Source organism: Panulirus ornatus, chromosome 7 (assembly GCF_036320965.1).
Source record: "Panulirus ornatus isolate Po-2019 chromosome 7, ASM3632096v1, whole genome shotgun sequence".
NCBI classification, from domain to species: domain Eukaryota; kingdom Metazoa; phylum Arthropoda; class Malacostraca; order Decapoda; family Palinuridae; genus Panulirus; species Panulirus ornatus.
This window is the reverse complement of record NC_092230.1, coordinates 37,937,616-37,960,780: the sequence shown is the minus strand read 5'-3', so window position 1 is coordinate 37,960,780 and position 23,165 is coordinate 37,937,616. Positions and strand designations below refer to the sequence as shown.

General features: G+C 40.5%; 1 protein-coding gene across 6 annotated transcripts in view; it reads left to right on the top strand.

The window, feature by feature from the left end:
• The first annotated feature begins 898 nt into the window (after positions 1–898).
• Positions 899–23,165, top strand: part of LOC139749533 (major facilitator superfamily domain-containing protein 6-like) — a 93,757-nt gene continuing 71,490 nt past the window's right edge. Inside the window, exons 1-4 of one of the 6 annotated variants that reach the window (XM_071663510.1) lie at positions 899–1,130; positions 5,208–5,306; positions 5,430–5,631; positions 13,986–14,151. In XM_071663510.1, coding sequence (XP_071519611.1) covers positions 5,249–5,306; positions 5,430–5,631; positions 13,986–14,151 — 426 coding nt within the window. In that variant the 5' untranslated portion in view covers positions 899–1,130; positions 5,208–5,248. Of the gene's footprint in view, positions 1,131–1,216; positions 1,350–1,477; positions 1,520–5,207; positions 5,307–5,429; positions 5,632–13,985; positions 14,152–23,165 lie in introns of those variants that run through there. The other 5 variants (XM_071663508.1, XM_071663505.1, XM_071663506.1 and 2 more) reach the window with 5 other exon arrangements.

Below are 23,165 nucleotides of genomic sequence, written 5' to 3'. Positions count from 1 at the left end.
GCAAGTGCTCTTTTTTCCCATACCACCATGTAAGAGAGGTAGGTGTTCACTTTCCCCACCATAGTGTTAGCGTAGCAGGTGCTCTCTTCAACCATGTATGTGGGCAGGTACTCAGTTTCACCACTATGGGGATGGTTACTTTCCATGAACTCCTTGTGTATAAGGGCAGGGGCATTTTTCATTTGCCACTACGGTGTGGGGTCAGTTCCCCCTTCTCCCTACTACCATGTAAGTTCTCTCTTCCCACCCCTATACAGATGGGTAGAGGCTCATTTTACCCCAATACCATGCAGCTAAGGGGCAGATGCTAACATTACCCTGTGCTAACCCTGAACATAACTCCCTTCCCACAAAATTCCTTAATCCGTAACTTTATACAACCTAACTGACCACGTTCACCGGATGAATTATCAAATACCCATCTTCTGGTGTTTCGGTTGAGCTAAAAAGTTTAATAACTTTTGATTAACTAAGTGAATATAGCGTGAGGAGGTGGAAATGATCAGGTATCTTTGCCTAAGGGCACTGAAAACAAATTGGTCTTCTTTATAGAAACACTAGAAAAAAAATACGAAAAAAGTCATTTTTGTCAGTTAGATACTATATCCTCATTCTCTATCAATGATTAATGAAATTACAGCTCAAAATCATGGATACTTTCTAGGTTTGCCTTGTTACTTCATTGGCAAGATTAAAAATAGACAAAACTTTAATAATAAATAATCTATGTGATATAATCAAAAATCCAAATCATTGGCACATTATAACAAAGCCGGTTTCAATAATCATTACAAATATTACTCGTTACTCCAACACAACCAACCCGAAATCATATCAGAATAAATATACTTAAATATTTCTAACGAACAGTCATGCATTGAAGGTCCTGTAAGTTATAAGTAAACCTCTACAAATCTATAGATCTTAAAATGGTTGTCTTACACAGTGAAAAGGACATAAGTTGTAATTCGGTCTAATGTCAACACTATTAGACTCTTGGTTTAATGTGCGAGCTGGTGTCATGGCCAACTGTTGAGGAGAGCAATAAACAACGAAATAGTAAAAAAAGCAACTTTTGAGCAACTACTTCTCTGCATATTATTTCCATAGTACTTCTGGCACATTTAAAGGTAAGTGCTAGCATTCCAGTATGACTGTTTACCAGTCTAGAGACAGATAAGTTGGCTGCTGATTTTCGTATTGCCGAAGATTGTAATGGCATGGCAGTGGCTTCGAGATAAGGGAATTATAGTAATGGACCTCGAAATAATAACGTATGAAGGAGATTTGATAAAAGTTCATTTCTAGTGTAGAGGAATCATTGCAGATTCGAATATTAGCAAAGCATGGTAAGGAAATGTGTAATTACGGATATCAGTTAGAACCATTGCAGATCACTAGTTATAGAAGCGTTGTGAAGGACAAGTCTCCCTGGAGCTGGACGGCCACATTTTACGCACCTTATTTTGTGTGTGTGTTCATATCGTATATTTCATGAATTACATAAATCAAAATGAAGGTAAACTCCTAATTTGTAGTACCATATGTCTAACGTCGTTAAAGCTCATATCTCTTGGTCAAGATTTCTTTTTTCATGTAAAGGTTCCATGGCTTTCCAGACCCTTGTTAGAGAACTGGGAAAAATTGCTAATTACGGCTCCAGTCATAATCTTCAGGTTGATGGCGAAAATCCCATCAAACAATTTGGTTTGATATAACCTCTCAGGACACGAGTATAATTGTAAGTTTTACAAATTAAGAATCTCGAAAGTAAGATCATTTGAACGTATTTTTGTACATCAGTGGCACATCAAGATGGACGAAAGTAGGTTACTATTATAGCAGATGGTTGTTTCCATTGGTTACATTCATTATCATCTTTTTTCAAACCATTTTTATTCATATTCTATGTTTTTCTAAACCATGAATTATTCGCTGTCGTATGAGAAGAAAAAATTCAAATTACAACCCGTTTAGTATTTGAGTATTCTAAAGAATATAAGACCGTTCCAACACGCACTTTAACCACTAATTCGTTTAGTTAAATGTTTAAAGGATGCAATATTGGTAATATTTCTTTGTATTACGTATTAGAACTGAGAAAAAAAGCGATTGCTTGCCATTATGAGAGGTAATAAGTTACATATCTTATGTGTTCGTGTCTTTTAACACCGTTAATTTTGATACGTTTGGTAAAATTTTTAACCGTTGCCTGGGGCAGGTAAGCACATAATTACAGTAGGGTTGAGGGACAAGACAATTGGGAGGTAAGTTTGAATGGAGAAAAACTGGAGGAAGTGAAGTGTTTTAGACACATAAAAGTGGATTTGGTAACAGATGGAACCATGGAAGCGGAAGTGAGTCACAGGGTAGGGGAGGGTGCAAAAGTTTTGGGAGTATTGAAAAATGTGTGGAAGGCAAGAACATTATATCGAAAAGCAAATGTGGGTATGTTTGAAGGAATAGTGTTTCCAACAATGTTATATGGTCGCGAGGCATAGGGTTGGAGGAGGGTGGATGTGTTGGAAATGAGATGTTTGAGGACATCCACATCCAGGCCCCACAAAAGTTTCCATGATTTACCCCAGACGCTTCACATGCTCTGGTTCAATCCATTGACAGCACGTCGACCCCGGTATACCACATCGTTCCAGTTCACTCTATTCCTTGCACGCCTTTCACCCTCCTGCATGTTCAGGCCCCAATCGCTCAAAATCTTTTTCACTCCATCCTTCTACCTTCAATTTGGTCTTCCACTTCTCCTCGTTCCCTCCAACTCCAGTTTTGTCTCCCACTTCTCCTCATTCCCTCCACCTCTGACACACATATCCTCTTTGTATCCTCTTTGTCAATTTTTCTTCACTTATTCTCTCCATGTAACCAAATCATTTCAATACACACTCTTCTGCTCTCTCAACCACACTCTTTTTATTACCACACATCTCTCTTACCCTTTCATTACTTACTCGATCAAACCTCCTCACACCACATATTGTCCTCAAAAATCTCATTTCCAGCACATCCACCCTCCTCCACACAACTCTATCTATAGCCCACGCCTCGCAACCGTATATCATTGTTGGAACCACTATTCCTTCAAACATACCCATTTTTGCTTTCCGAGATAATGTTCTCGCCTTCCACACATTCTTCAATGCTCCCAGAACTTTCTCCCCCTCCCCCACCCTGTTACTCACTTCCGCTTCCATGGTTCCATCCGCTGCCAAATCCACTCCCATTCAAACTTACCTCCCAAATGACTTGTCCCTCAACCCTCCTGTACCTAATGACCTTGCTCTTATTCACATTTACTCTCAGCTTTCTTCTTCTTTCACACACTTTACCAAACTTAGTCACCAGCTTCTGCAGTTTCTCACCCGAATCAGCCACCAGCACTGTATCATCAGCAAACAACAACTGACTCACTTCCCAAACCCTCTCATCCACAACAGACTGCATACTTGTCCCTCTTGCCAAAACTCTTCCATTAACCTCCCTAACAACCCCATCCATAAACAAATTAAACAACCATGGAGACATCACACACCCCTACCGCAAATCAACATTCACTGAGAAGCAGTCACTTTCCTCTCTTCCTACTCATACACTTGCCTTACATCCTCGATAAAAACTTTTCACTGCTTCTAACAACTTGCCTCCCGCACCATATGCTCTTATTACCTTCCACAGAGCATCTCTATCAACTCTACCATATGCCTTCTCCAGATCCATAAATGCTACATACAAGTCCATTTGTTTTTCTGAGTATTTCTCACATACACTCTTCAAAGCAAACACATGATCCACACATCCCTTACCACTTCTGAAACCACACTGCTCTTCCCCAATCTGATGCTCTGTACATGCCTTCACCTCTCAGTCAGTACCCTCCCATATAATTTCCCAGGAATACTCAACAAACTTATACCTCTGTAATTTGAACACTCACCTATATCCCCTTTGCCTTTTTACTATGGCACTATGCATGCATTCTGCCAATCCTCAGGCACTTCACCATGAGTCATACATACATTGAATATCCTCACCAATCAGTCAACAACACAGTCACCCCCTTTTTTGATAAATTCCACTGCAATACTTGTCACTATCCTTTCTAATGTACCCACCTCCCACGCATCTCATGCCACAAGCATCTTTTGTGCAAGCCATCACTGCTTCCCTAAATACATCCCATTCCTCCCCCACTCCCCTTATGCCCTTTGTTCTCACCTTTTTCCATTCTGTACTCAGTCTCTCCTGTTACTTTCTCACACAAGTCTCCTTCCCAAGCTCACTTACTCTCACCAATCTCTTCACCCGAACATTCTCTCTTCTTCACCTTCGCCTTCACAAGATAATGATCAGACATCCCTCCAGTTGCACCTCTCAGCACATTAACATGCAAAAGTCTCTCTCGCACGCCTCTCAATTAATACGTAATCCAGTAACGCTCTCTGGCCATCTTTCCTACTTACATACATATACTTATGTATATCTCTCTTTTTAAACCAGGAATTCCCAATCACCAGTCCTTTTTCAGCACATAAATCTACAAGCTCTTCACCATTTCCATTTACAACACTGAACACCCCATGAACACCAATTATGTCCTCAACTGCCACATTACTCACCTTTGCATTCAAATCACCCATCGCTATAACCCAGTCTCGTGCATCAAAACTACTAACACACTCACTCAGCTGCTCCCAAAACACTTGCCTCTCATGATCTTTCTTCTCATGGCCAGGTGCATATGCACCAATAATCACCCATCTCTCTCCATCCACTTTCAGTTTTACCCATATCTATCTAGAGTTTACTTTTTAACACTCTATCACGTACTCCCACCACTCCTGTTTCAGGAGTAGTGCTACTCCTTTCCTTGCTCTTGTCCTCTTACTGACCCCTGACTTTACTCCCAAGACATTCCCAAACCACTCTGCCCCTTTCCCCTTGAGCTTCGTTTCACTCAGAACCAAAACATCCAGGTTACTTTCCTCAAACATACTACCTATCTCTCCTTTTTTCTCATCTTGGTTACATCCACACACATTTAGACACCCCAATCTGAGCCTTCGAGGAGGATGAGCACATATACATATATAGGTAATGGAAATCAGTGAGAAACTAGTTTTATGAAATTTTTAGTTTTGTTTGGAAAATTATTTGTCATTTCTTGATTTTTATGATTGTACATTAATGTCCAGATAGTGATCGGCATATGTCCTAGAAGCAACATTGCAGCAGAATGATATTCAACAAGAAGTTAGTGCCTCTTAAGGCTCACTACTTTCTATTTTTTGCAGGTATGTATGTTATAGATTGTCAAGTTACAGTGATATATATTTTCATGCTGTTACTTCTTTTTGTTATAAAGTTGTTTTATTTTAGTTTTACCTAATATGCATGAACTTTAATTTCTGCTACAGGTATAAGTCCAGTTCTTCCGTTTTTGCCTGTGTATGCTCGACAGCAAGGAATGTCTACCACTGGAATTGGCATTATATACACTGTCATACCCTTTATTGGACTTATTGCTAAAACAACATCTGGAGCATTATCAGACTGGCTGCAGATTCATCGTGGCATGTTCTTGTCAGCTATTATTTTGTGTGCTCTTGGCATTTTCAGGTAGGCTGAAAAAATTATTTACCCTCCCTCAACTGTTGTTGCCTTTTGATGACCCCTCCAAAATATTTCTCTCTTTTGTGGCCCCCATCCAATTCATTAAATTACTCTTCTAACATTAATGTGTATGTTTTTTTAATTTAAAGGTTCCAAAGGTTCCAGTTTGGGTTCAGGTTGTGGTTGTTTAATGAATGATGCTATGTCTCTCTCCATTGTTAAACTTAATAACCTAACTTTCTTTTTCATTAGCTCTCAAATTCCTCCTTTCATAGTCTCTCAAACTCAGGAATTAGCTTCTACATTTCCTTACTTGAATATGCTGTCAGAGCCAATTTCATCAGCAGACAGCAACTGAATCAACTCTAAGATTCCTCCACCATCAGCAGACTGCAGCCCTGCCCCTCTCTCCAAGTCCTTCACTTTCATCTCCCTCATGTCCCCATCCATTAACAGCTTAAACAGCCATGATGACATCAAACACCTTTGCTGGAGATCCACTTTCACCTTGAACCCCTTACACTTCTGTCTTCGTGTCCATACATCACCTTAGTCTTTTGATGAAAACTCATTGGTCCTTTCCTCTTACATTATGTAGTAAATTCTACTTTAGTATGGAAACAACAATGCATAAGTTAATTCTTGATTCAGGGAAGATATTTCCAGTAAAAACTTTACACATTATTCACATTACTCTTGATTATCTCTGGATTTATAGTCATATAGTTGGAAATGTTTTTCAATACTTCGGAGAAAGAGAGATTTGTCACAGGATAAGATAGATGGATCAGCTAGGAAATATTTCCAGTAGCTAGAAATGGTTAAAAGTTTCCAAGACTGAAACTTTCCATGTATTTGAGATTTCCATCCATGGGAGGTTCCATTTCAGGAAAATTTACTGTACTACCATCATATTCCTCACATTGTAAGGGGACTGAAAGGGGCAGATTTTTTATTATTGTTATTGTTATTTAATCTTCTCTCTCTTACAATTTCTAAAGGATGGAACAGAAGGAGCCTAGTGAAAAGTGCCTCATCATCTTCAAAGGCTCAGGTTAGGGTGTCTTTTAGTGTGTTTGGATGTAACCAGGATAAAAAGAAGGGATAGAAAGGTAATATGTTAGAGAGAAGGACTTGGCTGTGAGTGAAACAGAGCTAAAGGGAAAGGATGAAGAATGGTTTGGGATTATACATTGGATGAAGTCTGGGGTTAGTGAGAGGGTGAGAGTAAAGAAAGGAGTGCCACTTCTACTGAGGAAAGAACTGTGGGAATGTGTGAAGGAGTGTAAGAAAGAGAGCATCAAACTCTCGTTGAAAATGAAAGTGGGTTATGAGAGTTGGTTGCTTGTTAGTGCTTATGAACCTGAGAGAAGTGAGAAAGAGAAGCAAGTATTTTAGGAGGATTAAGCAGATTTGTTAGTAATATTGATATATTAAATTGAGTCATAGAGATGAGGTATTTGAATGCAAGAGTGGTTGATATGGCATATGAGGGTATACTTGGAAGTCATGAGGTCAGTCAGGATAACATCTTTGTTTCAAGGAATTATGAGATGGCCAGCCTGGTGGAAGGTAGGATGATGATGTCACTGAAGACAGTTTTAAATCAAGTTGTTGCCACAGCTGCTTCAGGGGTTGATTGTGAAGGGTAAGGAGCAAAATCTATTTTGAAGGAGGGTGGGTTAGAGGGCTCAAACCCCTGATCCATGGAGATTCTCTCGTATGTTGCAGAACACTCCCCTGGTGAAGACCAGTGATAAGGGGCCCTTGTCTTCATGTCATCATTACATAATACACTTCAAATATTCTCTCTCTCTCTCTCTCTCTCTCTCTCTCTCTCTCTCTCAAGCTTGAAACAAGAAAGAAAAAAGGCTCAAAGAACATATCTGGACTGCCGTTTCAAAAGGGGGTATGGTGAAGTTGACTCAGGTCCATTGCTGGCTCTTGATGTTCCTCCCCTAGAGAGAAGCAATTTTTCCTTCTTCACTACTCACTTTTTTAATGAATATCTATCTATCTGTTGGTTTATCTATCTACTATCTATCTATCTGATGTCTTATTTCATCCAGGAACTCCCATCATGGGCATGGCCACAGCAAAAGAGCCTCCACATATCCCTTCCCTTGCATGCAAAATTCACATACACTATTCCATGCATTCTTCTGTCATTTCTTTTCCTCCAGACTCTTCCACTCTATTTCCCCATGTCACAGGAGTTTTTTTTTTCTCTCACACCAACCATTTAATCATAGTATCATACGCTTTCCTTGTAAACTCCCCATCTGGCAAGCTTCCTACATGCCCAAACCACTTCAAAGTATTACGTTTCACCCACTCTGTCACTCCAAAACTGATTCCCTTTGCATTTCTTACCATACCAAGTTTTTCATACAGAACCTCATTTCCTTCTTCATTCCATCTAGTCATACTACATGCTTCTCCCAGATAGCTCAATTAAACACCCTGGATTCTTGACTTGGTAACATGTTGACTATTCAGGACTATGAAAAATGAATTAATAAAGATCTAAATTTTAATGAAAATTGAAAAGTTGCAAAGAAATTTGTGCAAATACAAACCAGCAGAAATATTGTTAGATGATGAATTGTGTAGAAATAAGTCAGAGAGAATGAACAGATTAATGATGAGACCATGAAATTAAGTCAACAAACAATTCAGTAGCTGTCAAAAGGAACAGATAATTAAACTAATAATAGTGTGGCCTCTTTAACCTAATACAAGTTATAACATACCAACAAGAAACACCAACACCATTAACCTACTCTTCACAAGTTATGATTTTCATCGCTGATAAGGTAATCAGATCTAACATTTCAGATCACAGCCTCACAGACATTCTAATTACAGTGTTGAATTAGTGAAAGCAGGCAGAGTTATGCAATGGAAGATGTATGCAATCTAACCTGCTTAAATTTCTACTTTGACATAATGAATTAAAGTGAAGTCAATTATTTAATACCAAATGCTATTGGAGTGAAGTTTTCACTAACATTAATGTGAGAGAAAACAGAGATTATCACCATAGTATTATGTAAGTTATTACAAGATTACTACAGCATGTAAAAAAATGCAGAAAACAGAAAAATACCAAAAGATAGATATAAGTGAATGAATAGAAGATAATGGAAGAAAAATATGAGATATACAATGGAAATGGTGAAGAGCTTGTAGAATTGTGTGCTGAAAAAGGACTGGTGATTGGGAATACTTGGTTTAAAAAAAGAGATATACATAAGTATATGTATGTAAGTAGGAGAGATGGCCAGAGAGCATAATTATTTTTTAATTGATAGGTGCGTGAAAAAAGGGGTGACTGTGTTATTGATTTGGTCCCAGTTATATTTTTCCAAAAGAAGGAACGGAGGGATGGGTCAAGTGAGGATATACCCTCTAAGGCTCACTCTGCTCTTAATGCTACCGCGCTAACTCGGGATAAGGCGAATATGTAAAAAAAAAAAAAAAGTTTGAATGGAGAAAAAGTGGAGGAAATGAAGTGTTTTAGATATCTGGGAATGGATTTGGCACCGGATGGAACCATGGAAGCGGAAGTGAGTCACAGGGTGGGGGAGGAGGCATAGGTTCTGGAAGCCTTGAAGAACATATGGAAGGCGAGAACGTTATCTCGGAGAGCAAAAATAGGTATGTTTGAAGGAATAGTGGGTCCAACAATGTTATATGGTTGCGAGGCATGGGCTATAGATAGGGTTGTGTGGAGGAGAGTGGCTGTGTTGGAAATGAAATGTTTGAGGACAATGTGTGGTGTGAAGTTTTTGATCGAGTAAGTAATGAAAGGGTAAGAGAGATGTGTGATAATAAAAAGAGTATGGTTGAGAGAGCAGAAGAGGGTGTATTGAAATGGTTTGGTCACATGGAGAGAATGAGTGAGGAAAGATTGACAAAGAGGATATATGTGTTAAAGATGACTGGAACAAGGAGAAGTGGGAGACCAAATTGGAGGTGGAAGGATGGAAAGAAAAAGATTTTGAGTGATCAGGGCCTGAACATACAGGACGGTGAAAGACGTGCATGGAATAGAGTGAACTGGAATGATGTGGTATACCGGAGTCGACATGCTGTCAATGGATTGAACCAGAGCATGTGAAGCATCTGGGGTAAACCATGGAAAGTTTTTTGTGGCCTGGATGTGGAAAGAGAGCTATTGTTTTGGTGCTTTATACATGACAGCTAGAGACTGAGTGTTAATGAATGTGGCCTTTGTTGTCTTCCTGGCACTATCTCACACATGTGCGGAGGGGAGGGGGGTGCCATTTCATGTTTGGTAGGGTGGCAATGGGAATGGATGAAGGCAGCAAGTATGAATATGCCCATGTGTATATATGTATATGTCTGTGCATGTGTATGTATGGATACGTTGAAATATATAGGTATGTATGTGTGCGTGTGGACGTGTATGTATATACATGTGTATGTGGGTGGGTTGAGCCACTCTTTCGTCTGTTTCTTTGCACTACCTCGCTAACGCGGGAGACAGTGACAAAGCATTATAAAAAAAAAGATAAACTTTGAAAAAGATAACTAGAGGACTAGTTTATAGGCCTCCTACACTGACACCAGAGGCAGACAAAAGATTTTATGGTCAGTTAGTAGAAATTTGTGATGAACAAAATTCAGTCATGGTGGGAGATTTTAACATACTAATATCTAAATGAGGAGAATCCCTTTCTAGTAACTCTGGGTGTAGACTCTACTTAAATATTCTTGATAGTGCTCTAATCCAATTATTCGTGAAACCTACTCATGACTAGTATATATCAAATTTAGTTCTTGGAACTCTCTACCCTCTCATGTCTTTCCCAATAACTCTACAAGTTAGCATATTTTAAAAAGACAGGTTTTTCACCTCCATAATTCATAAATTTTTTCCCTTGCCTGTTCTTTTTCCCTCTCATAATCCTTTGTGTAGTTCAATTAAGGCTCAGCCTTGGCATGGACTTTCATCTGTGATTGGAGTCTCCACTGTAAAGAGAGAGACAAACTGACAGACAGAGAGAGGATCATGTTGATATTGCTGAAGTCAAGAAAAGTTTGGTGCAAATGATCACTGACAAATTGACTTTTAAGTTGCTATAAATGCTTCCTATAATGTTGGTCAAAATGACTTATTGCAAAAATTATTTAAGCTTCAAAACATTTTTGATTATAAAACAAAGACATGGATGTAAGGGAAAGTTTAGCTAGGAGTTTTGTGGATTACTTAAGTAAGATGGTGTGTACGGAAGACCGAAACCATTTATAAAGAGATTTAGATATTGTCTATAAATGGGTTGAAGATAACTGTATATAGTGCTTTGAGGAGAAATTTAAGTAAATGAACCATAGAATGAATATTATTGTAATGATTTTTTCATACTTAATCATACTTTGATACCTTTCAGTGAAGGTCCGAAAGAAAGAGACAGAGAGAAGAGAAAGTATGAGAGATCTGGGAGTCACTATCTATGGAAAGTTTGAATTATTGGAGCACACAGAAAAAATGCTATCATGCCAAACATTGAGTGGTATGATAATAAGAACTTTCACAAGAGGCAGATAGCTGATTGTGAAAATGTTCATTGTTTGTATAAGAAATGCGCTAGAATACTGCTGTATTGTATGGGCACCAGTTTAGCACATGAGAGTAAACAAACTGGAAAGAATACAGCAGCACTTATCAAACAAAATATAAGGATTGGAACATATGAATTATCATGAGAGATTGAAAGAGACTGAAATTGAGATCTAGAAAGGAGAGAGGGTGAAGTAAGTGAGATCCAGCCAATGTTCAGACATAAGTACCATCTCTCTTATTGATGACCTGTTGCTGTGCAAGATAAACACAAACCCAATGGTCTTGGCCAAGAATGAAACTGTCAAACTTATGAATAACTTTATTATGATTCATTATTGAAATATTTCCTCAGAAAAGCACTGTATTTAAGTCCATTTATATCTCTTAGGGATTTGCTGAAGATCACTTAAGACTCTAGGAGAAATTTTTTTCCAGAAACTTTGAAATCACTCTTGATATGGAACATCTCTTTTTCAGTTTAGATACTGGGCACAGTGGCACAACCTGGCCTATCTTCTAAAGCCCATGACATCAGGGAGGTGGCCTGTTCCCTAACTTGACCTTTCAGTGAAGGAAATCAATACAAGAGATCCATGACACTTGTGAAACACATTCATTAGATAGCACCACAGTCTGGATGTTGCATATCTTCCTTGTGTGATTCTGGGGATTTCTCCAGTAGAGGAGAGCAATCCAAAGCGATCTTAAATTTGCCATTAGAAAATGCATTTTTTGCTATTATCTGTGGTTTATTGCACTAAAGTGTTTTCTCCAAGCCCCTCTCATTCATATGGGTAAGTTTTCAGTTGCTCATGGGACAAACCAACCTTGAAGAGAAATTTGGTTTCTGAAGTTTTTTTTTTTTTTTTTTTTTTTTTTTTTTTTTTTTTTTTTGCCGCTGTCTCCCGCGTTTGCGAGGTAGCGCAAGGAAACAGACGAAAGAAATGGCCCAACCCACCCCCATACACATGTATATACATATGTCCACACACGCAAATATACATACCTACACAGCTTTCCATGGTTTACCCCAGACGCTTCACATGCCTTGATTCAATCCACTGACAGCACGTCAACCCCGGTATACCACATCGCTGCAATTCACTCTATTCCTTGCCCTCCTTTCACCCTCCTGCATGTTCAGGCCCCGATCACACAAAATCTTTTTCACTCCATCTTTCCACCTCCAATTTGGTCTCCCACTTCTCCTCGTTCCCTCCACCTCCGACACATATATCCTCTTGGTCAATCTTTCCTCACTCATTCTCTCCATGTGCCCAAACCATTTCAAAACACCCTCTTCTGCTCTCTCAACCACGCTCTTTTTATTTCCACACATCTCTCTTACCCTTACGTTACTTACTCGATCAAACCACCTCACACCACACATTGTCCTCAAACATCTCATTTCCAGCACATCCATCCTCCTGCGCACAGCTCTATCCATAGTCCACGCCTCGCAACCATACAACATTGTTGGAACCACTATTCCTTCAAACATACCCATTTTTGCTTTCCGAGATAATGTTCTTGACTTCCACACATTCTTCAAGGCTCCCAGAATTTTCGCCCCCTCCCCCACCCTATGATCCACTTCCGCTTCCATGGTTCCATCCGCTGCCAGATCCACTCCCAGATATCTAAAACACTTCACTTCCTACAGTTTTTCTCCATTCAAACTCACCTCCCAATTGACTTGACCCTCAACCCTACTGTACCTAATAACCTTGCTCTTATTCACATTTACTCTTAACTTTCTTCTTCACACACTTTACCAAACTCAGTCACCAGCTTCTGCAGTTTCTCACATGAATCAGCCACCAGCGCTGTATCATCAGCGAACAACAACTGACTCACTTCCCAAGCTCTCTCATCCCCAACAGACTTCATACTAGCCCCTCTTTCCAAAACTCTTGCATTCACCTCCCTAACAACCCCATCCATAAACAAATTAAACAACCATGGAGACATCACACACCCCTGCCGCAAAACTACATTCACTGAGAACCAATCACTTTCCTCTCTTCCTACACGTACACATGCCTTACATCCTCGATAAAAACTTTTCACTGCTTCTAACAACTTGCCTCCCACACCATATATTCTTAATACCTTCCACAGAGCATCTCTATCAACTCTATCATGTGCCTTCTCCAGATCCATAAATGCTACATACAAATCCATTTGCTTTTCTAAGTATTTCTCACATACATTCTTCAAAGCAAACACCTGATCCACACATCCTCTACCACTTCTGAAACCACACTGCTCTTCCCCAATCTGATGCTCTGTACATGCCTTCACCCTCTCAATCAATACCCTCCCATATAATTTACCAGGAATACTCAACAAACTTATACCTCTGTAATTTGAGCACAAAAGAAAATTCTGAGGCAGTCATGTGAGCATCATTTTCTGTGATTTTCCTGTCCTGCTTTCCCTTCTTTTTGTTTTGGAAAACAATTCTTTTTTACTGGCTGTGATAGTTTTCAGACTAACACCAACAATCTGCAAATTCCAAGATGTTCAAGCAGCTAGGGCCATTGCCATAGACAGGTTGGAGACTGTGGTACAGTATTTGCAGATTGGTTAAGGGGTTCCTAACCAACACCACTTGCAGGTGTTTATTGAAGTGTGTAGAATGCCAGCAAGTTCCTATTGTGTCCTTGGTTATTGTATTGATAAGACTGATTTTTTTGTGACAAAAACATAATCTGTCAAATTAGCTATGTTATCTGTCAAATTTATTTAATTCATTTCATTCTTTTAGCATCCAATTCAACCCTGCTGTGCCTCAGAAGCCAAGCCATGCCTTAGCTCATGTGGAGCTTGAATGCAGTGCCTCATCCACTTCTTTCAAGTACTGTATTCCTAAAGCTAGATGTGGTCCAAATAATTTTCTTAGCATCTCAGGCGACTATACAACAGACTGTGAGGTTAGTATTTTTGAAGAAAGTTTCAGGTTTGTGTCGGATTCTTCTAAGCCGAATTGAAATCCAAAGATTGTGGGCTGATGGCATTCATTCAGGTGTAAATGGACCAGAGTACATGTTGAATCAACTAAAGTACAAATCATTGGAAATTTTAACTTCCATATTCTGTTTGTTTGTCAATCTGTCTGTCTGTCATCACTCCATACCAGTTTGATGAGGTGGATACATCACTAGACATCAAGCACACAATTCCTTCATGACCATCTGTAGCTGCTTGGTGTGAGATGATTATCATCTGAATGAGTTTACATTTTATGTGACAAATGGATTCCCTGAAGGCCAGTATAAAGCTACAACCTAAACAAGCTCTGTGATTTTTTCTCTCATCTTACTAATAATTATATCATTTCATATTGCTTAAAATGTTTATTATGCTCTATCCTAGTTCTGCCATCAGCTGACACATTTATTCTACTTCAGTTGAAAGATATAATGTGTATAAGCTTTCCTCTTCCTCACATATTCATCAGTTGCCCCAATTATTGCATGATTATAGGCATATACTGCATGGTGTCTGCAGAAAGCCTTGTATGCTCACCCATACATATTTTCAAAGGTGATATCACACTTACATTTTAGTACTTTGTCATCTCCCCTTTGGCCTTGATTACCATTTGCAGACATCTAGGCATAAAGTTGGCAAGGTTTCTGAAGTATTCCCAGTACATATTTTGCATTCATAGGGTTTTGATCTGAGTAACGTGAGGCACAGATGTGGTGTTGGAGGAAGCAGCTGCCTGATCATGCATTCTGAGCGCTCTGTGTGCCTAGAAATCTCATGTGTACTCGCATTTTCTTGCTTCCAGGCAAGAATTTGGGCTTTGTATTAGAAAGGTAAGAGCCAGCCATCTGGAAGTACTGGTTGAAGAAATATACCACCCAGAAGAGATATTCTCAAAATGAAATGGTAGGAAGAGTAAAGAAAGAACATCTTTCCCAAAAGATAGCCTAAGGCACACTGAGGCAGGATGCTGGTGCTTGCACTGTTAGAAATACTGGACTCATCAATCAGATGCATGACCAGTTTACCTTGAGGGCATCATATGCTTGTATCCGCAATAAACCTTAGCCATGTATCGCCTTTGAAAATATACATGCGAACACTATTTACAACATATCAACACACCAGCCAACATATGTGCACCTTCTCAGAGGATTTATTAAGGCATGTGAAATTTTATTCCACTGTGGTAGGAGAATGCAAGTGACATTTATAGATAAATGATAGACACCAGCTAAGAATTCAGATGATGATGGGAACCTCCCCATGTGAGGTCAGAACATCCCTCATCAAATCTTTATGAGAGGTCCCGGGCAGTGAGAAGTTAAGTGAGGGATACTGGGAATTTTAAGAGATATTGATGCATGGGATATTCAAATATTAGAGAATGGGTAAATTTCTAAAAGGGGAAACAGGAGTCAAGTGGGGAGTGCTCATCCTCCTCGAATGCCCAGACTGGGGTGTCTGAATCTGTGTGGATGTGACCAAGATGAGAAGAAAGGAGAGGTAGGTAGCATGTTTGAGGAAAGGAACCTGGATGTTTTAGCTCTGAGATGAAGCTCAAGGGTAAAGATGAAGAGTGGTTTGGGAATGTCTTGAGAGTAAAGTCGGGTTGGTGAGAGGACAAGAGCAAAGGAAGGAGTAGCACTACTCCTGAAGCAGGAGTTGTGGGAGTATGTGATAGAGTGTAAGAAAGTAAACTCTAGATTGATGTGGGTAAAACTGAAAGTGTATGGAGAGAGATGGGTGATTATTGGTGCTTATGCACCTGGACATGAGAAGAATGATCATGAGAGGCAAGTGTTTTGGGAGCAGCTTAGTGAGTGTGTTAGCAGCTTTGATGCTCGAGATCAGGTTATAATGATGGGCGATTTGAATGCGAAGGTGAATAATTTGGCAGTTGAGGGTGTAATTGGTGTACATGGTGAAGAGCTTGTGGATTTGTGTGCTGAGAAAGGACTGGTGAGTGGGAACATCTGGTTTAGAAAGAGAGATGTACATAAGTATCTGTCTGTGAGTAGGAGAGATGGTCAAAGGGTGTTATTGGATTACAGGATAATTGATAGGTGTGTAAAAGAGAGACTATTGGATGTAAATGCTCTGAGAGGGGCAGCTGGAGGGTGTCTGATTGCTATCTTGTGGAGGTGAAGGTGAAGATTTGTAGAGGTGTTCAGAGAAGAAGGGACTGAGAGGAAGTGAGCTTGGAGAGGAGACTTGTGTTAGGAAGCACCGGGAGAAATTGAGTGTAGAATGGCAAAAGGAGAGAGCAAATGCCATGAGGGGAGTGGGGGAGGAATGGGATGTATTTAGAGAAGCAGTGATAGCTCGGTAAAAGATGCCTGTGGCATGAGAAAGGTGGGAGGTGGGCAGATTAGAAAGGGTAGCGAGTGGTGGGATGAAGAAGTGATATTGTTAGTGAAAGAGAAGAGAGAGGCGTTTGGATGATATTTGCAGGGAAGTAGTGCAAATAAGTGGGAGCTGTTTAAAAGAAAGTGGCAGGAGGTCAGGAGAAAGGTGCAACAGGTGAAAAAAAGGGCAAATGAGAGTTGGGGTGAGAGAGTATCATTAAATTTTAGGGAGAATAAAAATGATGTTTTGGAAGGAGGTTAATAATGTGCGTAAGACAAGAGAACAAATGGGAACATCAGTGAAGGAGGCAAATGGGGAGGTAATGACAAGTAGAGATGGAGTGAATATTTTGAAGGTTTGTTGAATGTGTTTGATGATAGAGTGGCAGATATAGGGTGTTTTGGTCGAGGTGGTGTATGAAGTGAGAGGGTCAGGGAGAATGGTGTGGTAAACAGAAGAGGTAGTGAAAGCTTTGCAATGGATGAAAGCCAGCAAGGCAGTGGGTTTGGATGGTATTGTAGTGGAATTTGTTAAAAAAGGGAGTTACTGTGTTCTTGACTGGTTGGTGAGGATATTCAGTGTATGTATGGTTCATGATGAAGTGCCTGAGAATTAGTGGAATGCATGCATAGTGCCATTGTACAAAGGCAAAGGGGATAAAGGTGATGTTTCAAATTACAGAGGCATAAGTTTTTTGAGTATTTCTGGGAGATTATATGGGAGGATATTGATTGAGAGTGTAAATGCATATACAGAGCATCAGATTGGGGAAGAGCAATTTGGTTTCAGAAGTGGTAGAGGATGTGTGGATCAGGTGTTCACTCTGAAAAATGTATGTAAGAAATACTTAGAAAAGCAGATGGATTTGTATGTAGTATTTATGGATCTGGAGAAGGCATATGACAGAGTTGATAGAGATGCTTTGTAGAAGGCTTTAAGAGTATATGTTGTGGGAGATAAGTTGCTAGAGACAATGAAAAGTTCTTAATAAGGATGTAAGGCATGTGTACAAGTAGGAAGAGAGGAAAGTTATTGGTTCCCATTGAATGTTGGTTTGCCTGATGTCTCCATGGTTGTTTAGTTTGTTTATGGATGGGGTGGTTAGGGAAGTGAATGCAAGAGTTTTGTAAAGAGGGGCAAGTATGCAGTCTGTTGTAGGTGAGAGGGCTTGGGAAGTGAGTTAATTGTTGTTTACTGATGATACAGCGGTGGTGGCTGATTCAGGTGAGAAACTGCAGAGGTTGGTGACTAAGTTTAGTAAAATGTGTGGAAGGAGAAAGTTGAGAGCAAATGTGAATAAGAGCAAAGTTATTAGGTTCTGTAGGGTTGGGGGGCAAGTTAATTGAGAGGTAAGTTTGAATGGAGAAAAACTGGAGGAGGTGAAGTGTTTTAGATATCTTGGAGTGGACTTAGCAGCGGATGGGACCATGGAAGCGGAGGTGAGACACCGGGTGGGGGAGGGAGCAAAGATTTTGGGAGCATTGAAAAAGTGTGGAAGGCAAAACATTATCTCGAAGAGCAAAAATGAGTATGTTTGAAGGAATAGTGGTTCCAGCAATGTTATGTGGCTGTGAGGCATGGGTTGTGCGGAGGCGGGTAGATGTGTTGAAAATGAAATGTTTGAGGACAATATGTGGTGTGAGGTAGTTTGATCGAGTAAATAATGGAAGGGTGAGAGGGATGTATGGTAATAAAAAGATTGTGGTTGAGAGAGCAGAAGAGGGTGTTTTGAAATGTTTTGGACACATGGAGAGAATGAGTGAGGAAAGATTGACAAAGAGGATATATGTATCAGGGGTGAAGGGAACAAGGAGAAGTGGGAGACCAAACTGGAGGTGGAAAGATGGAGTGAAAAAGATCTTGAGCGATGTGGGTCTGAAGTTACAGGTGGGAGAAAGGAGTGGAAGGAATAGAGTGAATTGGAACGATGTGGTATACTGGGGTTGACATGCTGTCAGTGGATTTAACCAGGGCATGTGAAGCATCTGGGGTACATCATGGAAAGTTTTGTGGGGCCTGGATGTGGAAAGGGAGCTGTGGTTTCGGTGCATTACACATGACAACTAGAGACTGAGTGTGAATGAATGTGGCCTTTTGTCTTTTCCTGGTGCAACTTCGCTGGAGGGGGAGAGGATGGGGATGCTGTTTCCTGTATGGTGAGATGGCAACGGGAATGGATGAAGGCAGTAAGTATGAATATGTACATATGTATGCATATATGCCTCGCAACCACATGACATTGTTGGAACCCCTATTCCGTCGAGCATACCCATTTTTGCTCTCAGCGATAATGTTTTCGCCTTCCACAAATTCTTCAATGTTCCCAGAACTTTCGCCCCTTCCCCACCCTGTGACTCACTTCCATGGTTCCATCTGCTGCCAAATCCACTCCCAGATATTTAAAACACTTCACTTCCTCCACTTTTTCTAAATTCAAACATACCTCCCAATCTACTTGTCCCTCAATCCTACTGAATCTAATAACTTGCTCTTATTCACATTTACTCTCAGCTTTCTTCTTTCACACATTTTACCAAAGTCAGTCACCAACTTTTGCAGTTTCTCACCCAAATCAACCACCAGCGCTGTATTATCAGCGAACAACAACTGACTCACTTCGCAAGCCCTCTCATCTACAACAGACTGCATACTTGCCCCTCTCTCTAAAACTCTTGCATTCACCCTTCCTAATAACCCCATCCTTAAACAAATCAGACAACCATGGAGACATCACACACCCTTGCCACAAACCGACATTCACTGGGAAACAATCACTTTCCTCTCTTCCTACTCCTACACATGCCTTACATCCTCAATAAAATCTTTTCACTGCTTCAAGCAACTCACCTCCCACACCATATAATTTTAATACCTTCCACAGAGCATCTCTTTCAACTCTATCATATGCCCTCTCCAGATCCATAAATGCTACATACAAATCCATTTGTTTTTCTAAGTATTTCTCACATACATTCTTCAAAGCAAACACATGATCCACACATCCTCTACCACTTCTGAAATCACACTGCTCTTTCCCAATCTGATGCTCTGTACATTTCTTGACCCTCTCAATTGATACCCTCCTACATAATCCAGGAATTCTCAACAAATATATACCTCTGTAATTTGAACACTCACCTTTATCCCCTTTGCCTTTGTACAATGACACTATGCATGCATTCCACCAATCCTCAGGCACTTCACCATGAGCCATACATACATTGAATATCCTCACCAACCAGTCAACAACACAGTCATCCCCTATTTTAATAAATTCCTCAGCCATACCATCCAAACCCTCCACCTTGCCGGCTTTCATCTTCTGCAAAGCTTTCACTATCTCTTCTCTGTTTACCAAATCATTCTCCCTGACCCTCTCACTTTGCACACCACCTCCACCAAGACACCCTATATCTGCCACTCGATCATCAAACACATTCAACCAACTTTCAAAATACTCACTCCATCTCCTTTTCACATCACCACTACTTGTTATTACCTCTCCATTAGCACCCTTCACTGATGTTTCCATTTGTTCTTTTGTCTTATGCACATTATTTACCTCCTTCCAAAACATCTTTTTATTCTCCCTAAGATTTATTGATACTCTCTCACCCCAACTCTCATTTGCCCTTTTTTTCACCTCTTGCACCTTTTTTTTTTACCTCTTGCCCCTTTCTTTTATACATCTCCCAGTCATTTGCACTACCTCCTTGCAAAAATTGTTCAAATGCCTCTCTCTTCTCTCTCACTAACAGTCTTACTTCTTCATCCCACCACTCACTATCTGTTCTAATCTGCCCATCTCCCACCTTTCTCATGCCACAGGCATCTTTTGCGCAAGCTATCACTGCTTCCCTAAATGCATCCCATTCCTCCCCCACTCCCCTTACGTCATTTGCTCTCACCTTTTCCATTCTGCACTCAATCTCTTCTGGTACTTCCTCACACAAGTCTCCTTCCCAAGCTCACTTACTCTCACCACTATCTTCACCCCAACATTCTTTCCTCTTTTCTGAAAACCTCTACATATCTTCACCTTCGCCTCCACAAGATAATGATCAGACATCCCTCCAGTTGCACCTTTCAGCACATTAACATCCAAAAGTCTCTCTTTCATGTGCCTATCAATTAACATGTAATCCAATAGCGCTCTCTGGCCATCTCTCCATCTTACATACGTATACTTACGTATATATCTCTTTTTAAACCACGTATTCCCAATCACCAGTCCTTTTTCAGCACACAAATCTACAAGCTCTTCTCCATTTCCATTTACAACACTGAAAACCCATGTACGCCTGTTATACCCTCAACTTCCACATTACTCACCTTTGTATTCAAATCACCCATCTCTATATATCAACATATACATACACATACACAGACATAAACACATATACTCATGTATATGTTCGTACTTGCTTGCTTTCATGCATTCCTGCCTCTACCCCACGACACAGGAAATAGCGTTGCTACCCCCTGCTTCAGCGAGATAGCCACAGGAAGAAGGACAAAAAAGGCCTTATTTGTTAATACTCAGTATTTAGCTGTCATGTGTAATGCACCGAAACCACAGCTTCCTATCCATATCCAGGCCTCACAGACCTTTCCATGGTTTACCCCACATGTTTCACATGCCCTGGTTTAATTCATTTACAAGTTTGTCGACCCTGGTATACCACATCGTTCCAATTCACACTATTCCTTGCATGCCTCTCACCCTCCTGTATGTTCAGGCCCTAATCGCTTAAAATCTTTTTCACTCCGTCCTTCCACCTCTAATTTGGTCTTCTGCTTCTCCTTGTTCCCTCCACCTCTGACACATCTATCCTCTTTGTCAATCTTTCCTCACTCATTCTCTCCATATGTCCAAATCATTTCAACACACCTTCTTATGCTCTTTCAGCCACACTCTTTATTTCCACACATCTCTGGTGTGCAAAGTGAGAGGGTTAGGGAAAATGATTTGGTAAACAGAGAAGAGGTAGTGAAAGCTTTGCGGAAGATGAAAGCCGGCAAGGCAGCAGGTTTGGATGGTATTGCAGTGGAATTTATTAAAAAAGGGGGTGACTGTATTGTTGACTGGTTGGTAAGGTTATTTAATGTATGTATGACTCATGGTGAGGTGCCTGAGGATTGGCGGAATGCGTGCATAGTGCCATTGTACAAAGGCAAAGGGGATAAGAGTGAGTGCTCAAATTACAGAGGTATAAGTTTGTTGAGTATTCCTGGTAAATTATATGGGAGGTTATTGATTGAGAGGGTGAAGGCATGTACAGAGCATCAGATTGGGGAAGAGCAGTGTGGTTTCAGAAGTGGTAGAGGATGTGTGGATCAGGTGTTTGCTTTGAAGAATGTATGTGAGAAATACTTAGAAAAGCAAATGGATTTGTAGGTAGCATTTATGGATCTGGAGAAGGCATATGATAGAGTTGATAGAGATGCTCTGTGGAAGGTATTAAGAATATATGGTGTGGGAGGAAAGTTGTTAGAAGCAGTGAAAAGTTTTTATCGAGGATGTAAGGCATGTGTACGTGTAGGAAGAGAGGAAAGTGATTGGTTCTCAGTGAATGTAGGTTTGCGGCAGGGGTGTGTAATGTCTCCATGGTTGTTTAATTTGTTTATGGATGGGGTTGTTAGGGAGGTAAATGCAAGAGTTTTGGAAAGAGGGGCAAGTATGAAGTCTGTTGGGGATGAGAGAGCTTGGGAAGTGAGTCAGTTGTTGTTCGCTGATGATACAGCGCTGGTGGCTGATTCATGTGAGAAACTGCAGAAGCTGGTGACTGAGTTTCGAAAAGTGTGTGGAAGAAGAAAGTTAAGAGTAAATGTGAATAAGAGCAAGGTTATTAGGTACAGTAGGGTTGAGGGTCAAGTCAATTGGGAGGTAAGTTTGAATGGAGAAAAACTGGAGGAATTGAAGTGTTTTAGATATCTGGGAGTGGATCTGGCAGCGGATGGAACCATGGAAGCGGAAGTGGATCATAGGGTGGGGGAGGGGGCGAAAATCCTGGGGGCCTTGAAGAATGTGTGGAAGTCGAGAACATTATCTCGGAAAGCAAAAATGGGTATGTTTGAAGGAATAGTGGTTCCAACAATGTTGTATGGTTGCGAGGCGTGGGCTATGGATAGAGTTGTGCGCAGGAGGATGGATGTGCTGGAAATGAGATGTTTGAGGACAATGTGTGGTGTGAGGTGGTTTGATCGAGTGAGTAAGGTAAGGGTAAGAGAGATGTGTGGAAATAAAAAGAGCGTGGTTGAGAGAGCAGAAGAGGGTGTTTTGAAGTGGTTTGGGCACATGGAGAGGATGAGTGAGGAAAGATTGACCAAGGGGATATATGTGTCGGAGGTGGAGGAAACAAGGAGAAGAGGGAGACCAAATTGGAGGTGGAAATATGGAGTGAAAAAGATTTTGTGTGATCGGGGCCTGAACATGCAGGAGGGTGAAAGGAGGGCAAGGAATAGAGTGAATTGGAGCGATGTGGTATACCGGGGTTGACGTGCTGTCAGTGGATTGAATCAAGGCATGTGAAGCGTCTGGGGTAAACCATGGAAAGCTGTGTAGGTATGTATATTTGCGTGTGTGGACGTATGTATATACATGTGT